The 16,951-nt window shown below is 42.8% G+C and overlaps 3 protein-coding genes across 3 annotated transcripts in view; 2 read left to right on the plus strand and 1 right to left on the minus strand.

Annotated features, from left to right (window-relative positions):
• LOC117654383 (sodium- and chloride-dependent GABA transporter ine-like) overlaps window positions 1–4,716 on the plus strand; it is a 26,857-nt gene extending 22,141 nt beyond the window's left edge. The window contains exons 8-12 of the mRNA XM_034400984.1: window positions 441–669; window positions 1,332–1,585; window positions 1,887–2,087; window positions 2,388–2,564; window positions 3,406–4,716. Of these exons, the coding sequence (XP_034256875.1) occupies window positions 441–669; window positions 1,332–1,585; window positions 1,887–2,087; window positions 2,388–2,564; window positions 3,406–3,582 (1,038 nt within the window). The 3' untranslated portion in view covers window positions 3,583–4,716. The remainder of the gene's footprint in view (window positions 1–440; window positions 670–1,331; window positions 1,586–1,886; window positions 2,088–2,387; window positions 2,565–3,405) is intronic.
• On the minus strand, window positions 4,643–9,480 carry LOC117639084 (condensin-2 complex subunit D3). Its single transcript, XM_034374477.1, has 12 exons — window positions 7,614–9,480; window positions 7,355–7,531; window positions 7,119–7,276; window positions 6,885–7,047; window positions 6,569–6,808; window positions 6,318–6,492; window positions 6,034–6,229; window positions 5,661–5,949; window positions 5,405–5,576; window positions 5,124–5,317; window positions 4,898–5,032; window positions 4,643–4,817 (listed from the first exon to the last, which is right to left on the minus strand). Exons 1-12 carry the CDS (start codon window positions 9,237–9,239, stop codon window positions 4,701–4,703), a joined length of 3,642 nt encoding a protein of 1,213 aa, XP_034230368.1. The 5' UTR covers window positions 9,240–9,480; the 3' UTR covers window positions 4,643–4,700.
• Window positions 9,481–9,508: 28 nt separating this feature from the next.
• On the plus strand, window positions 9,509–16,750 carry LOC117639085 (dyslexia-associated protein KIAA0319-like protein). Its single transcript, XM_034374478.1, has 18 exons — window positions 9,509–9,650; window positions 10,409–10,722; window positions 10,802–10,953; window positions 11,261–11,540; window positions 11,683–11,866; window positions 11,949–12,140; window positions 12,228–12,456; window positions 12,539–12,764; window positions 12,855–12,999; window positions 13,088–13,199; window positions 13,286–13,443; window positions 13,534–13,724; window positions 13,845–13,944; window positions 14,025–14,167; window positions 14,291–14,468; window positions 14,554–14,655; window positions 14,755–14,928; window positions 15,007–16,750. The coding sequence occupies exons 2-18, from the start codon at window positions 10,417–10,419 to the stop codon at window positions 15,156–15,158; spliced, it is 3,024 nt and encodes a 1,007-aa protein (XP_034230369.1). The 5' UTR covers window positions 9,509–9,650; window positions 10,409–10,416; the 3' UTR covers window positions 15,159–16,750.
• The last annotated feature ends 201 nt before the right edge of the window (window positions 16,751–16,951 follow it).

Below are 16,951 nucleotides of genomic sequence, written 5' to 3' on the forward strand. Positions count from 1 at the left end.
GGTTTTCTGCCCAACCATGGCCCAACATGGGTGTGGGGCACCTTGATCAAGGTGCGTAGAAACGGTATGCCTTAGTCGCATCGTTTCGATACGCTCAAAGCGTTCCGTTTTCTGTGGCGTACGCCCAAGGCGTATACCGTTTCGGGCACCCAGAGTGGCAGTGTAGGCAACCGCCTGAAAGGTACGCAAAATGCCATACTTTGCCGCTGAGAAAGAAAAAGCAGTGGTGAATCCAGAGCCAGCCAGGGAGGGGCGAGGTAGCCAATCTTTTCTACTCATCAAGGCCAAAGTGTGACTTTTTGCCTACTTATCAGGCGGCTACCAAGGGGTGAAAGGAGGGGGAGGGGGTCAATTGTTCTTTTGACCCCTCCCCTTCCCCTCCCTTCTACACTTCTCGAACATGCGCGGTACACTGCACGGTCTGCCTCGTCGCCCCGCAGGTTTGGGTGAACGCGCTGTCGCAGAACTTCAACTCGCTGGGCGTGGCGCTGGGCTCGGTGGTGTCGCTCAGCAGCTACAACCGGTACGACAACCCCATCCTGGTGGACACACTGGCAGTGTCCTTCATCTCCGTGGTGTCGTCCATGCTCGTGGGGCTGTTCGCCTTCGCCACTATCGGCAACATCGCGCACGAGCTCAACACCACCGTGGAGGACGTCATCTCGGACGGTGAGTGGCGCTGCTGGCGCTGCTTTCCGCCCGCCTCGCGGCCGCACAGCTGATTTGCCAGAAGACCGGTGGAGGCGGCCAAAACTACAGACCTAGACGCATTTTGAGCTCCAGAGTCGCTAAATGGGACTCGAACCGAACGTGTGACCCCACCAATGAATTCCTCGTTCGGAGAGCAATCCATTGGTGGGGTCTCACGTCCCAAGTCTCAAGTCCCGTTTAGCAAATCTGGAGCTACGCCTCTAGAGTTTTGGCCTCCTCCACCGGTACCGGTCTTCTGGCCCACTGTGGGGCGCCTCCCTGCCCGCACTGCCGCAGTGTCACATTCGCGGTGTAGGGGCAGTCACTCCGTCGCCCCCATGCATCCACCGGTCTTGTTTCGCGGCAAAGCAAGTGGTGGTTCTACACGGTTAAGGGGGCAAAAGTGGGGGGGGGGGGAGATCATGACCTGTTGCTTCATTGCATGGGTTGGGGACTAAATGCAGCATGCTCCCCCTAGTGCATGAATTTGTGCCTTTCCGGCGACTTTCGTCCCTGATGTGCGCGTGCAACGAGTTTGCCAGCCAACCACGCGAGCCTAAAGTAATGCACTCGTAGACGAGCCGCCTCGCGTTTCTTTGACTGTGGCTTCACAGACGGTCCCCTGGTTCCCCTGCACGCAGGCCCGGGGCTGGTGTTCGTCCTGTACCCGCAGACCATGGCCAAGATGCCGGCGGCGCAGTTCTGGTCCGTGTGCTTCTTCTTCATGATGCTGTGCCTGGGCCTCAACACGCAGTTCGCCATGGTGGAGGTGGTGGCCACGTCGCTGCAGGACGGCTTCTCTGGCTGGATCAAGCGCCACCTCAGCAACCACGAGATGCTGGTGCTCGTCATCTGCGGCATCTCCTTCTTCTTCGGCTTGCCCTGCGTCACCCGGGTAGGGAGTGGGGACAGGGCGGCACCGCTCGACCGGTCGAGGCGGCCGAAACTCTAGACGCGTTTTGAGCTCCCTAGTCGCTAAGCAGGACTCGAACCGAACGTGTGACCCCACCAATGGACTCCTCGTTCGGAGAGCAATCCATTGGTGGCGTCACACGTTCGGTTCGAGTCCTGCTAAGCGACTCCGGAGCTCCAAACGCGTCTACAATTCTGGCCGCCTCCACCGGTCATCTGGCCCACTGTGTGCTCTGCAAGGGCGGAGGGTGCCAAAGCTAATCGTGTTTCCATTTGGCTCGCAGGGGGGCATCTACTTCTTCCAGCTGGTGGACCACTACACGGCGTCCATCAGCATCATGTACCTGGCCTTCTTCGAGGTGGTGGGCGTGGCCTGGCTGTACGGCGCGGGTCGCCTGGCTAGGAACGTCCGCGACATGACGGGCCACATGCCCGGCCTGTACATGCGCGCCTGCTGGTGGGTCGTCTCCCCCGCCACGCTGCTGGTGAGTCCTCGCCTTTCCGCCCTTGCCGTTCACCCGAGGGCTCATTCCGAGCTCTAGTCGTTTTCGTCGGTTTGTCCGTCTCGCGCCTCTACGAGACGCCCGAGGAGACGCCCCACGACAGTCGAAAACGACTCGCGGAATCGGTCTGCCACTTTCGAACCCCAGAAGACTGATTCTGCGCTTTGCGTCCTTGCTCTGTCTCTCTCGCACCCGTATGGGACGCCCTATGAGTGCGAGAGAGATAGATCAACGACGGCCATGTGCGAAATCAGTCGGGCTGATGCTTACTTGTCTTTGCAGGCGGTGTGGGTGTTCTTCCTGATCGACTACGAGCCGCCCACGTACAACAACGGCCACTACCACTACCCCTGGTGGGCCGAGGCGCTGGGCTGGGGCATCGCGTCGCTTTCGCTGGCCGCCATCCCCGTCATGGCCGTGCTGGCCGTGGTCAAAGCGGAGGGCGCCTCGCTCAAGGAGGTAGGGTAGGGCCAAGTCGGCCCTCAGTGTTTTCCCGCTTCTTGCCTGTGCTCCACTAACTGACCAGTGTGCCGACACACTCCACCTGGTGCGAGCTGGTGCATGCACATGCAAGAGCGCTCCAGGTTGCGAGTGTGCACAGTGGCGGCGGTAGTGACTCGGTTTCCTTTGCAGTGTGCCGACACACTCCACCTGGTGCATGCACATGCAAGAGCGCTCCAGGTTGAGTGTGCACAGTGGCGACGGTAGTGACTCGGTTTCCTTTGCAGTGTGCCGACACACTCCACCTGGTGCATGCACATGCAAGAGCGCTCCAGGTTGAGTGTGCACAGTGGCGACGGTAGTGACTCGGTTTCCTTTGCAGTGTGCCGACACACTCCACCTGGTGCATGCACATGCAAGAGCGCTCCAGGTTGAGTGTGCACAGTGGTGACGGTAGTGACTCGGTTTCCTTTGCAGTGTGCCGACACACTCCACCTGGTGCATGCACATGCAAGAGCGCTCCAGGTTGAGTGTGCACAGTGGCGGCGGTAGTGACTCGGTTTCCTTTGCAGTGTGCCGACACACTCCACCTGGTGCATGCACATGCAAGAGCGCTCCAGGTTGAGTGTGCACAGTGGCGGCGGTAGTGACTCGGTTTCCTTTGCAGTGTGCCGACACACTCCACCTGGTGCATGCACATGCAAGAGCGCTCCAGGTTGCGAGTGTGCACAGTGGCGGCGGTAGTGACTCGGTTTCCTTTGCAGTGTGCCGACACACTCCACCTGGTGCATGCACATGCAAGAGCGCTCCAGGTTGAGTGTGCACAGTGGCGGCGGTAGTGACTCGGTTTCCTTTGCAGAAATTGCTGGTGGCGACGAGGCCGCGCGTCCCGGAGAGCAAGCAGGGCTCCCCCCGCGGCGGCTCGCCCCTCCACGGCGTCAAGCCCGGCCAGGGAGGCGCGACCCTGCCCGAGGCCGCCACCCTCTTGGCGCACACCTCGCCCGGCATCAACATGGCCAACCCCGAGAAGGCCTGAGCGCGCCGTGGCGCGCCGCCAGTTGGTGTCCTCCAGTGTAGGACTGTGTGGCTGCCTACCTCAGACTCCGCAGGCGCTTGGCCTTGGACTAGAGTCCCAAGTCCCCACTGTAGGACTCTATTGCCGACCAAGTCGCTCCGAGGGAAGTCCGCCCGTTGTTTAGCCGCGGCAGTGGCTGGCTTGTCGATGAGGTGCGAGGATGTGTGCGTGTGTCTGTGTGCTCGTGTGTGTGCGCGCGTGTCTGTGTGTGTGTGGATAAACCAATGGCTGTGAAAAGGCAAATGTCTCAGTTTGCCGCTTCGGGTGGGCCGGGCCGTCGGCGCCGTCGGCCGGGCCAAGACGGGGCGCAGCAGGGACAGCAGACGAGGGGAGGGGCACTGCCAATGGGCACCGCCCTGGGGCAGTGACACGGATTCTCCCGACAGGGAAAACTAACGTCAAACGAAACTACCAGCAGATCTGCTGTGACCAGTGAGCCTTTGTCAACCTGTCGAATCATTTATATCCGAACCACGAACCATCAAGTTCCATTCCATGGTCTTTTACAGGACATTTCCACGACTAGCATTAATTTAGAGTAAGCTTCATTTTCTAGTCCGTCACTCTGAAGAAAGATAATTACTACCTATTACTTAAGGCAACCCTGTATGTTTAGTTACTCCGAGAGCACAGGCTAAAGGTGTGTTCTTTGCGTGTTTTACTGGGTACCTGCAGAGTACACCACGCTTTTCTTGCTCAACTCATTGTAATGTTTTCTGTAGACTTAGTTGAAAATGATAAAAAATAATAGGTTTTAGCCAGATGCATGACAAATATATTTAATGAAACCTTACAGAGACCTATACTTTGAAGTGATGTTGTTTTATGGAAAGTAATGTATTGATTTACTAACTGGCAGTTCTTACTGCTTAGAAATGACGCATCTATGGGGAATATCACACAATGCTGAACAGGCATCATAGCAAGTGCCCTGTATCCATATTTATTTTCAGGAGGGGGGGATAAACGGCAGTGGCTTGGCCTCTGTCTAGTGACAATTAGAAATGAGGAAGAAAAATAATCATAAGAATAAAAATAATGTATTGTATCAAAGTACAAGAATAATAATCGAGCTATGTTCAGTCATCTTTATCAGACGGTGAATCTGATGATTCTTCTGATGAACTTGCTTCATCGTCCCCACTCCCTATTCGTTTCAGTTCTTTGGCTATTTGTGAGTCTTTTATCTCTGCAGGCTGGAAAGCAAATAAGTATAAATGGCTATGTGTCCTACATAATACATAAATTCAGTAAAAGAACACAAAATATTCCTTACATCAATTTTATAATTCCTAATCCAACTTTTCAGCACCCGCATCACATCATTGGCAAGGGGGGAATGCATGTTGCTTAGTTTTCTTCTCAATTTACCTAAATGTGGCATTGCTTCATACAAATGTTTTTTCACCAACTGAAATCACAAATTGAATTCAAAACATTAGGTGAGATACACTTGTACAATAATAATGGGAAATGAATGATGCCTTGTAAATGATGCTCACTTCCGAAATCATTTTCTTCTTCAAACCAGTTATGACCAACTCTGAGGCATCCTCCTCATCAGCAGGTGTATCATCCTCATCCATATCTTTGCCATCGGTTATATGAATCTCATCACAATCCATCACATATAGGCAATCTCCTAAAACCTCCTGACCCTTATCATCCAAACTCAGTTTGCCATCTAAAATTTTCTCTGCAACAGTAAATCAAAATTAAAAACTATGCTCATTAAAGAATTTATGAAGTTTGTCTTATGGCAGTAGAAAAAAAAATCACTTACGGCATATTTCTATGTAAGAATGCTGAGAAATTCTAAAACGATCTTCATCACTGGAATGACTTAACATAAAACGGTAAATATTATGCCGTTTCTGTATGTTTTGAGGACCACTAATATCAAAGACTTCTTTTTCTTTTGGAGTAAGAGCAGTTTTTGAGGATTTCCTGTGATGCTGCAAAGAAAATAACAAAATAATACTTTTTTACACTTATTCCTATCCAAATTAATGTATATTGTCAAGGACATTTATTCTTACATCATGTCCATTGAAATGAAATATGGATGCAATAAAAGAAGTTGCAAAATAATTGCTTTTCTTGCGTAACACTGTGTCTACAAAGAACACTCGAGTCATGGACACAATGGTGTAGTCCTCATCATTAAGCATGCTCAAAAGGTGAAAAGCTAGATTGTCCCGCATTTTGATATAGTCCTCTTGCACAAGCTGAACTAAAAGCTTTAATGTGTTTTGTCTCACAGACTGTAAACTGTCTTTCAAACATACACACATGTCAGGAAGAAGTTCATCTCCAAGAGATGTATGCCTAGAACAAAAGAATATAGTATCATCACAGAGTACAAGAGGACTCTCATCATGTAAAGTTGAAAAAAAAATAACAAAGTCTTACCTAACACACAGATCAGTAAGACAAATCAATGTGTTGTTTTTCAACAAAGATTCCTTCGTCTCAGATAATAATAAACCCAATATTTCAATCAATCTTTTAGCAACAGGTTCATTTTGAAGTCCTATTTTTCCTAATGTAACAATCAATCCACCTTTCAATTCCACTCCACAAGAACCAGACCAGAGTTCAGCATTTTCTATACAAAAGAGAAAATGTACATGAGATACATGTTTGGTGAAAATAATAGACATTGGTTTGTGTTGTGCCTTATTGGATGATCCTACCTTCTTGAGATTGAGAAAGCATTTGAAGAAGTTGTTTTGTTGTCCGATTTTCCACTCTTCCTGGATAATAAAGACATGCATTTCCTAAAGTGATAATGTAGCGTTTCATTGCCTCCTCATCATGAACTACTCCTGAATTCAACTTCAAAATTTCAAAAATGCTGTCTTCACATCTCTACAAGAAGAAAATAAGATCAGCCCACTTGTTTGTCATTAACTTCTCTTTCAAGAAAATACCAATCATTACTTACCTTAATTAAATTCTGAGCCCATTCTGGAGGATTAGCTGCATCATTACTTTTTATATTCTCTAGGTGTAAATGCAGCCCATACCTAATATCCACTGCCCTAGAAATGAGGGGTACTGGTACTTTAAACAAATATAAATCTGTATTGAGTTCTTGTTCAAGGCTCTTCTTTTCAGAAACAGGTAGTTGCCTCCAAGAATACCACAAGACATCCATGACTAGCTGGCTGATGAAAGTGCTCACCTGAAACAGAAGAAGATGAGTACCAGAATTTGGTGAAGATATAATAATCAAGAAATCAGAAGTATACTGTACTTACATTAGGAATGTTGTAAACTTCATTGTGATAAAAGTCCAGAACAAATTGTGGATCTTTAATTGTAACAACTTCTGTAAGGCATGAGAGAGTGACCCATGCGCAGTCATTATAAGGTTTCTCCATTCCGATATGTGACTTTAGAATAGGAATGAGCTTTTTGGATCTAGATAATGCATCAAGTCATTAGAATAATAGCAAAGTGAACAAAATATATTTTAATTAAGTTGCAACTACCTTATATTTTCCTCTTTCCACAGACTGCAAGCCTTAAGGAAAGCCTTCTTAAGTTGAAGCTGTGACAGAAGCTTTATTAAGGCCCATGGCAGATGATGCTTTGGAAGCAGCATTTCTGTATCTGGGACCATGTTTCTTAAGATAGCCCTTTCAAAGCTCTGAAAAATTATTAAAAGATTAAATACTAAAAATTATATTGAAAAAAAATTTAAGTAACAGGCACATAACAACAATACCTCTAATACTTTCTCCACAACAGTGATTTCAGAATCAAAAATTAAAGGCACAATATCTACAGTCCACTGCTTCAAGAGTTGTTGGTGGGAGGGATACTCCAAGAGCAGGTCGGTGAATTCTTGAACCATCATTTTTCTAACAAGAACTGCCTCATCTCGGCAATGAGCACCTATCTCCTGCAGACAAGAAATACAAATTAATACAGCCCTACCAAGAACATCATGAGCAAATTGATAAAGGAAGGAACATATAACTCACTGAGAGGCAATGCTCATCCATGAATTTCACATTTAAGTAGAGTATGCGCAGAAGCAGCTGTAGTGCAGCTTTGCGCACAATTACTTTGTCATCGTTACAGAACTCTGATAGCTCTTCAATAATCGCTCTAGCACAAGGCAGAGGGATATCAACAGAAATGGTCTCTTTTTGAAGATCTTTTGCAACATCATTGAAGTTCTTGAATTTTTTCTTCAGCACCTGCTGGATGGAATGACATTCAGCATATGGAGTGACAAACATCTCCATCATGAGGTATCGACTGGCTCGATTGTCTGAGCATTCTTTCAAGTGAGAGGCTAATTTGGACATTGCTCGTGAACGCACTGAAGCAGACATGTCCTGTATTCTAGCTAATACTCCAGCGAACATGAGTTTGTGCAGCATATATTCATTTTCTTGAGGCTTGTCATCAACAAAGTTAACTTTCATTGAACTTAAAATTTTCTCCATTACTTCTACACAAAATAATCGAACAGAAGCTTTGTCATGGCAAGACATTACTACAACAACGCTGGTCAGTTTGAAAAGAAAGTTGTCTGGTAGCTTTGAAAGCAGGCGAACAGTAGTATCTATCAATTTGGTGCGTGAATCTGCTTGGTCAGGAGCATGTAAACAAAGATGTTGAAACAAAATGACAAGACCGGTGTATGCACTTTGACCAGTGACACCGCAGACATGGTACACAAATATCATAAAAGTCTCCTTTACAGCACTTAGATAGCTTGAGGAATATCCTTTGGAGTCTTTTTGGAATCCAAGTATGAGGACTTCAAACACATATCTCATTATTAAGCGTACATTTTCTTCAACATCTCCATATCTGTCAGAACATAATGTTAGCAAACCAAAAAAAGCATTCATAGCTAAAGAACTGGAACTGTATCCAAAGGATTCGTCGATTCCTTGAGAAAGCAGGTCTGCCCGTAAAGTTTCTTGGGTGGCAATACTTGACAAAGCCTCTACTGTCAAGTGCACAGCATCTGTTTCTTGTCCTAAATCGCCGACACGGAGAGCTGTGATTAAGTCATGCTGGGCATCAACCAACTTAGCTTTTAAAGCGTCTGCTTCATGCCTTGGCAGAGACACACAAGGGGAGGTGGGCGGTTGCAGATCATCAGAGTTCTGTCGTGCACCTCGTCCTCGACCTCGCGCAGGTGACTGGATCTCTGGTTTCTTGACCAGATCTCCACATTTCAACATACGAAGAGACTTCATATACAAGTTAGATTGGTATATGAGGAATGGTCCACCATCAGGAACTGCTAGGAACAAAAAATAAAGACGAGCAGCACAGATTCCGTTTGTGCGATGATGCTCCTCTCCTAACTTCGCAATTGATGTGCACAGAAGATAATGGATAAAAAAGAGATATCTCTTAAAGTCGAAGCCTTCTTCTACTAGGCTGGGCCAATTTGTGCGATTCCGAATCCTCAGGCATATGTCTGAGCGTAATTCCTGTAGAATGTCCACAATCTGGACAGACTCCAAGTGCTCTTCCAGTTCTGTGGGTAGCTCAGCCTCATCACTAAAGTACCCTTCTTTCCAAAGAGCATGTACTGTAGAATCAGGCATTAGAGACAATCGCAGTCTATCCATTAAATCCATCTTGCGATTATGGATGAGCAAATCTTCTCAGGTTATGTAGTATCTGAACAATTTGGAGTAATTTTGTGGAAATGCATAACATGATGTTAAAACAAGTTCATCAGATTTCGATTTTCAGACGAGAACGCCCGACATAGCTGTCATCTTACTATAGTCCCCTGCAATCTAACCCAGCAGTAGTAAATAAACAATTTCAAACAAACTCAACAGCGGACCGCCAAAAAAACAAAACAAAACATCTGTGGAAATACGAGCCTTCAATTTCTCATACACTTCATAGTGTAAATAATCGATGGCACAACTGCAAATAATCGGCATTGTTATCATTGTGGAGGGGGGGCGTTCGGTCAGTCAAGAAGCAGACATGATTGAATGTGTTACTGTAATTGATCCCTTAACGTTATAGCCAAGGTAGGCTACAATGTTATTTTCTAACAATCAAGGACTCATTGTTAGAATGCGTGCTTTCAAAACAGTTGTTATTCGTGGTGTTCATATCTTTGCTAGAGACCAGAGGTTAGACGAACTGTTTGACAGATCATCAGGTTTCAACACTTTCCTACCCTTGAGTACTTCTAATCAATTTATTTTGATTTTTAAGTTCAAATTTTGGTTTTAGCATGTTACAACGGTTTTGATGGTAACAGTCCTTTCTTTAAAATGAATATTTTGCAACCAAACCAGGTTTTCACCTTAGTTCTGGTGTAAGGTGTAATTAAAATTTTTAATTTCATTAATGGGTTGCTGAAGATTATTTTGTTCTAGCACAAAATCTTTGATTGAATATTAGAGTGTTCCATGCGGAGTCAGCACCTTTACAGCTATGTGCTTTTCCTGTCCAGCAAGGTCCATCCCACAAGTGTCTTTTGTAATTATGGTGCCACCTGACGGCACATGATGTATGTGTAGCAGCTGTGTGTTGACTCACTCATTATCCCCTCCTGTCCTTTTTAGGGTGGTGTAGGTGTTGAAAGTAAAAGAGCGCATTGTCAGGGCAAAAAATATATTCATTGTCACGGGATTAAATTGATTTCATTCTATTCTAAGATTTAAAAAGTAGATATTCTTGTTGCATTCAAGAAATGCATTTTTTTGCTGTGTGTTTGATGTGAGTTTCTTCCAAATAAATTCAAGTGTGTCTCGCAGTAAACATTTCTTTTTTTTTTCAGGTTGAAACATGGCTGCAAATGAACGATGGCAGCCAACTGTGCAAAGCGTATTTTTACTAGTTGTACTTTTTTTAAATTTCTTTGAAGACCATGCTCATGAAATCAACAGAGATGTGTGTCCTCAGCTGTATCCTGATACATTTGATGAATGTATTCCCAAGGATGGTAAAGCTGCGGGGGTTTACAAAGAGTACTATAACGAAGACGGAAGCACACCTTCTATTGAAGATTGTGTTGTAGCTTGCTGCAAGCAAAGTGACTGCAACATCATAATGTATGTCACAAAAAAGGAGGAGGAGCCCACTTGTTATCATGTGAGTGGATTCATTTTCAACGCATTCAACATAACTTAAAGATTTGATTCACATTAATTTAATTTTGTCTGGCTCACAGGTGGCATGCAACTCCAGCGCCCAATGTCTTCCCACAGTCAGGAAACAAGAATCAGTTTTCACACGTATAGCATTAATTCGTCCAGTTGAAAAAGAGTATGGTTCCTGGTCAAGTGTGCTACCAGCAACGCAGTCCAACAGTGACTCTTATCTGTGAGTAGGCATTTTTGGAGCGGGCTGTGTTGCTTTTGTGGGACAGATAGCCTTATCTAAGGAAGTGCTGTAGGAGGTGGATTTGCCAATGAGGAAGGGTGGGGGTGGAGTGGAGGAGGCATTCTCTTCTTTCACTGACTTTTTTCCGCCTGGAATATATTTTGTGATAGTGTTATCTGAGCTCTGAAGGAGTCTGGTATTTAGAGACCTAACAATGATCATCTGAGAAAAATGTGTCTCGTACGGACTTTACGTTTTGATCAAATAAAATTTGGTGTAACTAAACAGCTGATTTTTTTTCTTTCAGGTCTGATTCTTTTGGTGCTGCAGCAAATGAAGATAAATCTATGTATGATAATGACTCTCCCACATCGTGTGAAGTTGGTCTTGTTAACTGTGGGGACAATGAGGTGTGCGTCCCTCTTCATAAATTTTCCAGAAATGGTTATTGCACGTGTATGCGAGGCTTCAGTCGCAATCAGGCTGGTTATTGCACTGTTGCTGCTTCCAATAATGTACTGTCTCGCGTCTCACCCCTTAATGCACAGTTCCGTGATGCTCAAGATGGAGTTGAACCATCTATGAAGGTTGGTCATTTATTTTCCTTTGTGCTCGGCCCATTCTTTAAGACTCCTGCATTATGGAATATCTTTGTTTTAGGTTCTATTCTATTTGCTTCTCCACTGGTTGCTAATTTATTAACATTTTTCTTAATATGTTTTTTAATAGCGAATGTTTTTGGAGGGTGGATCATCTCCGTTCCAGGCATCAGATGATGAAGAACACCCTCCAGCGTCATCATCATCATCATCCTCTCCTCAGCAGATGCGCACTATCACTGTGTCTGCTGTTAATAAAACGGTTCAGCTGCCAGAAAACAAAGTTAAACTTTCAGCTTATACAGTTCCCTATGGTAAACCATTCTGGATAATTTTCATTTTGTAAAAGTTGAGTAAAATTGTTTTCATAAAGTTGTTTTCTTATACATTTTTTAGGAGAGAATTATAATTACGAGTGGGTACTTCTATCCAAACCTGGAGGAGAGGATAATGCTGGCACCATGAATAATAAAAATGGAGCAACTGTGGAACTCAGTAACTTAATTGAAGGGTTATATATTTTTAATGTTAGTGTGAGAGCACAAGATGCATTTGCTTCTACACTAGTAAATGTCACTGTTTTACCTCGTAAGTATTTGATGAGACTTCTTGAAAATTTCTGCTATTACTTAAAGTGCTGCTGTTTAGGTGGAATTTTCTCTTTCCATTTTCAAGCTAAACGGTTTAATCAGTCACCAGTCGTCATTGTGACTCCCGTGTCACAAATTGTCAAGTCTCCTAATCATGGTGCAGTTTTAGACGGTTCCTCAAGCACAGATGATGAAAAGATTGTGAAATGGCACTGGGAGTTACAGCAAGGCCCGCTTGACTATAAGGCAGAGCTGCAAGACATGCCAACTTTACAGTTAAATAACTTGTACCAACCAGGAAATTACACTTTTAAGTAATGCTTTCACATTATTATTTGTGTTGTCTAAATTTTTCCAAAGTTAACACTTTTTATTGAGTACAATGTTTGTTTTTAGGCTAACTGTGACTGACTCTGATGGTGCTATGAACTCGACCACCGCTAACATAACAGTTGTTGCGAGTAAGGACTACCCTCCTGAAGCAAATGCTGGTGCAGACATCATAGTTCATTTGCCCCAAAATAATGTTACGCTTAATGGAAATTTAAGTAGTGATGACCATGGTATTACAAGTTGGGAGTGGACTAAAGATGGTCAACAGAACAAGGCTGTAGATATGCAGGTGAGTGTTTAAAAAGATGTATTCTGTGTCACTAACTGATTACTAATTTCATACCACATTCTGCATCTTTTATCTTGCTTTATTGTCTAGAACACTAGAACTCCATATCTTCAATTGTCCAACTTGGAATTAGGAATGTATACATTTACTTTGAAAGTGATGGATACCTCTAATCAGTCATCTCAAGCTGTTGTACATGTATTTGTAAAACCTCCCACCAGCAATCCACCTGTTGGTAAGTATATCTCATTCATTGTATGTGTTGGCTGCGGGGTCCAAAGTCCAGGCTTACCTGAGATTAATTATGATCCATCTTTCTGTAGTCATAGCTGGACCTAATCAAACTATATCGCTGCCACAAAATTGGTCTCCCCTTGATGCTTCTAAAAGCACTGATGACAACAAAATTGTTGGATGGAAATGGGAAGAAGTGAAGTAAGAACCCATTTGATACTGTTCAAAATTGTTTCCTTTTGGATTGAACTACTTTTTTTCTTACTTTGTGCTCTTTTGTTTTAAAGGCGCCCAGCTGGATCAAATCCAGTTGCATTTACTACACCAAATATGTCTCATACTAATGCAACTGATCTAACAAAGGGGGATTATGAATTCCGTATCACAGTAACTGATGAAAACAATAACACAGCCAGTGGATCAGTTTTTGTAACGGTTACTCAAAGTGAGTATATACAGAGCTGCTATATTGAAGAGAAAGGAAAGAAAGAATCATTCGTAATTTTTCAAACTAATGTCGTTTTCCCCACTTCAGATCAAAATGCGCCTCCCAAGGCAAATGCTGGAGGAGATCAGACTGTCATTTTGCCTGCAAGTGTAATAATGCTGAACGGCTCTCAGTCTAGTGATGACTTGGGGATAGTCAGCTGGAAGTGGACACGAGAACCTGACAGTCTGGCAATTGGGAGAGTCCTCGGCTCAACAGACACATCATCTGTACTAATGGTGCGGGGGAAATTATACTTTTGATTTTTATTAGTATTTAAGTGTTTACGCTTGCATAATGATCTGAACCCTTTGATTTTCATCTATTTCTACAACTACATCGGCTCTTGATTTTATTAGCTTACGGATGTAGTACCCGGACGCTATGTGTTCAGGCTGAAAGTTTCTGATGAACAGGGTTCCTCCTCTGAGGATACTGTGTCTGTTATTGTAAAATCTGGTAGGTCAATTTTTTATTTATGTAACTCATTTATTTCCTTGTACACATTATGCCAATGTGAGTTACTGGTTTCTTTGCAGATCCTCTCCGCTTCCAACTGGTGGAGTTAACCCTTAACATAGTTGGGGAGCAGCTAACAAAATCTCAAGAAGATTCATTAAGACTTAAGCTGTCCCTGCTTCTCAAAGATAACCCTGTTGTCCGAATTAGAGAATTGCGAGAGGTGACTAATTATCAATTATAAATTACATATTATGTAACTTCTCTCTGTTGAACCTTAAACCATTTTACCTCTTCTTAAAGTTTCGCTTCGTTCTTTTAGTATTTTGTGAATTTTGTGTTACAGGAGCACTATTCAGGACGCGCCCAGATGGTTTTTTATGTGGAAGATAAAACTGACAAATCCATTATCCCTGGTCCCATTGTTGTGTCCACTTTAAAAACAAAGCTTGAACAGGATGTAGGATTGCTTGAATTGTCAGTGGCTAACATTCAAACCGAAATATGTCAAAATAATTGCTCGGGTGAGTACATAAATTTTATATATGAGGAGTTACTGAAGGATAAATTGAATTAGTTGTTTATTTGATGCTATTTCTTATGCTTTAGGTCATGGGGTTTGTGATAAAGTTACTAGACTTTGTCTCTGTGAAGCTTTTTGGATGCAAAACCTATGGAGGAAATATTTTGGAGACAAAGAATCAAACTGTGGTGAGATTTTGGTTTCTAGAGCTGCATCTATCTCCATTTTAAACTGATTTCCGTTTTTTTTTCCTGCCTTGTGTTAACTTGAGTTTTTTTTGTTTTCAGAATGGAGCATTTTGTATGTGATCATCGGATTGTTTTTGAGCACATTAATTCTACTGAGTATGGTGTGGGGTCTCATCTGCTTATGCCAGAAGGCCCTATCTCCCCGTAAACTCAAGATTCGTAAGCGTTATGTGCCTGTTGATTCAGCAGAAGAGGACTCAATGATTCCTAAATGTTAGTAGATTTTATATTTATTTCATTTTGGAAGTACTGTTCTTAGTTTCAACAAGTTTCTTTTCTCATCCTTTTCAGACTCTCAAGGACCAATGTTTACAGATTCTGACACAGATTCTGATGTCGTATTTGAAAATCAACGTGGGAAAATAAATGGTGACGTCTTGAACGGGTACCATCAGAAATCCTCTAAAAATGGAATTAAAATGGGTCGACGTATCAAAACTTAAATTTTGTGTTAGTGGAATCTCATCATATGATCCGTGCAACTGTTTTTTTGACTGTGTGACAATATCTTTCATGTATTGTGGGACTTTGTACAACTTTGATCTGTATGAAGTGATTCAAAATTGTGTGTGTACTTACAAATGGGATGTGCAGAACCTTTTTATTCCCTTGATTATGTTGTAAGTTAGTTTTTCTTTGTTGTTTTGAAACATTCCAATATGCAGTGAAACCTGTTATTGTAAGGAAAATGTTATAAGCAGGTCTACTGTATGTGTTGTGTTTAGGTCCTATACATACTGATTTCGGGAAAACTTATTTTTATATGTTTTGTTTTATTTGCTTGTTGCTGATGGATTTCAATTTGCTTTTACACATAGGTAGGTTTATAATTATTATGCCAAGCAGGTTGGTTTTTGTGAATTTCCGCTTTATTGGATTAAGTACTGTATTGCTGACTGTTGTGTTAATATTGCAACATGTCCAATCATTGAATGTTTTTTATCGGTCTTAGTGATTTTTAATTAAATTTTTTAAACCTTCTTTTGATTCTAAAATTTTTACTATTGTTGATAGTTTTGTTGTTTAGATCAAATGTTTGTTACCTTTTGTATTAAATCGATTCAGTGAGTTGTTTACACTTTGTGTACTGTGTGGAAAGTGAAACTTTTGCACCATGCTGGGGCCTAAGATAAAGTGTCTTCTTTGTTTGGTATTATTTTGTACATGCGAAGATATACTTCCACTGTTAAGAAGACTGAAATTTAAAGTTGCAGTATCCACCTCAGATGTTAAATGTGAATCCTTCAGTATTTAATTTAGGACTCTTAAACCCTCAAACAATAGTATTACTTTTTGTTAGTTTGAACAAATATTTACCCATTTACCACTAGCTCTACCCACTCCTGTAGTTAAAGTAGGCAAAAGCATTGAATAATGCAAGGGTGATCTTTGTGTTGTGTATTTTATTTTTTTACATATTGTGTGTAATCTTCACTAAGCAACAGAAAGGTCTTGTACTTAAAAGACTATTGAGTACACAATCTTAATTTTAGTTTCATAAAATGAAACAGTAAATGAAAGACGAGAAGTGATGTACCTAGCACCTAGTGCTGCTGACCCAAAGATCTATGTATGATTATACTGTGCCAATGGTGTTTTGGACTCATTTCTACCTGGCATGCTTAATGAACATCTGAAGAATATTGTCAGGGACACTTCACGATGCAGTAATAAGTAATCGTGTGATATATCATATTCCTACCCCATTGTTTTTAAAGATAAAAATATCTGCAATTGTTCCTGATGTGTGTTTAGTTTTGGCTTAGTTTGATAACTGACTTAAACAGTTTAGTAAACAATCAATATGTACTTTTTTTCCCATTTTCACAAGATTTTAAAATTTCCTCTCATGAGGGAAAGAGCCTGTGATTTTTTCATGAACATCATTCCTCCTATTAAATTTTAAGATCGCATCAGAGGCAAGTGACAAGTGTGTATTATGTTTTTAAATAAATATATATCTAGTCATTTTAAGTCATCGAATCACTGACAATGTGAGTGTTATTGATTTTGGAAAATAAAAGTTTTAAACTGAGATAAAGATAGTTTTGAATTACACCACGCCAGCAAATCTTCCGGCACGACGTAGGTAAATGACAGTATTTTCTACACTGTGACTTCGTGCCTCGGTCAGAAACTGTTCTTGGAAACGAAGTCAAATCGACGATCATCGGCGAACCATCTCTGGGATTTAGCCTTGTGCATGGCTAGTTTCTAAGGGCTCACGCTTGACAGA

Source organism: Thrips palmi, unplaced genomic scaffold (assembly GCF_012932325.1).
Source record: "Thrips palmi isolate BJ-2018 unplaced genomic scaffold, TpBJ-2018v1 HiC_scaffold_10, whole genome shotgun sequence".
Taxonomy (NCBI): Eukaryota; Metazoa; Arthropoda; class Insecta; order Thysanoptera; family Thripidae; genus Thrips; species Thrips palmi.

Excerpts from the sequence above, each read along its gene's own strand:
- LOC117639084 (XM_034374477.1), bottom strand. The coding sequence starts at position 9,239 with ATGGATTTAATGGATAGACTGCGATTGTCTCTAATGCCTGATTCTACA. Across the intron at positions 7,277-7,354 it reads TTGTGGAGAAAGTATTAGAG|AGCTTTGAAAGGGCTATCTT; the intron begins GTATTGTTGTTA and ends ATAATTTTTCAG. Across the intron at positions 5,577-5,660 it reads TTCATTTCAATGGACATGAT|CATCACAGGAAATCCTCAAA; the intron begins GTAAGAATAAAT and ends TTTTCTTTGCAG.
- LOC117639085 (XM_034374478.1), top strand. The coding sequence starts at position 10,417 with ATGGCTGCAAATGAACGATGGCAGCCAACTGTGCAAAGCGTATTTTTA. Across the intron at positions 10,723-10,801 it reads AGGAGCCCACTTGTTATCAT|GTGGCATGCAACTCCAGCGC; the intron begins GTGAGTGGATTC and ends TCTGGCTCACAG. Across the intron at positions 13,000-13,087 it reads CACCAGCAATCCACCTGTTG|TCATAGCTGGACCTAATCAA; the intron begins GTAAGTATATCT and ends ATCTTTCTGTAG.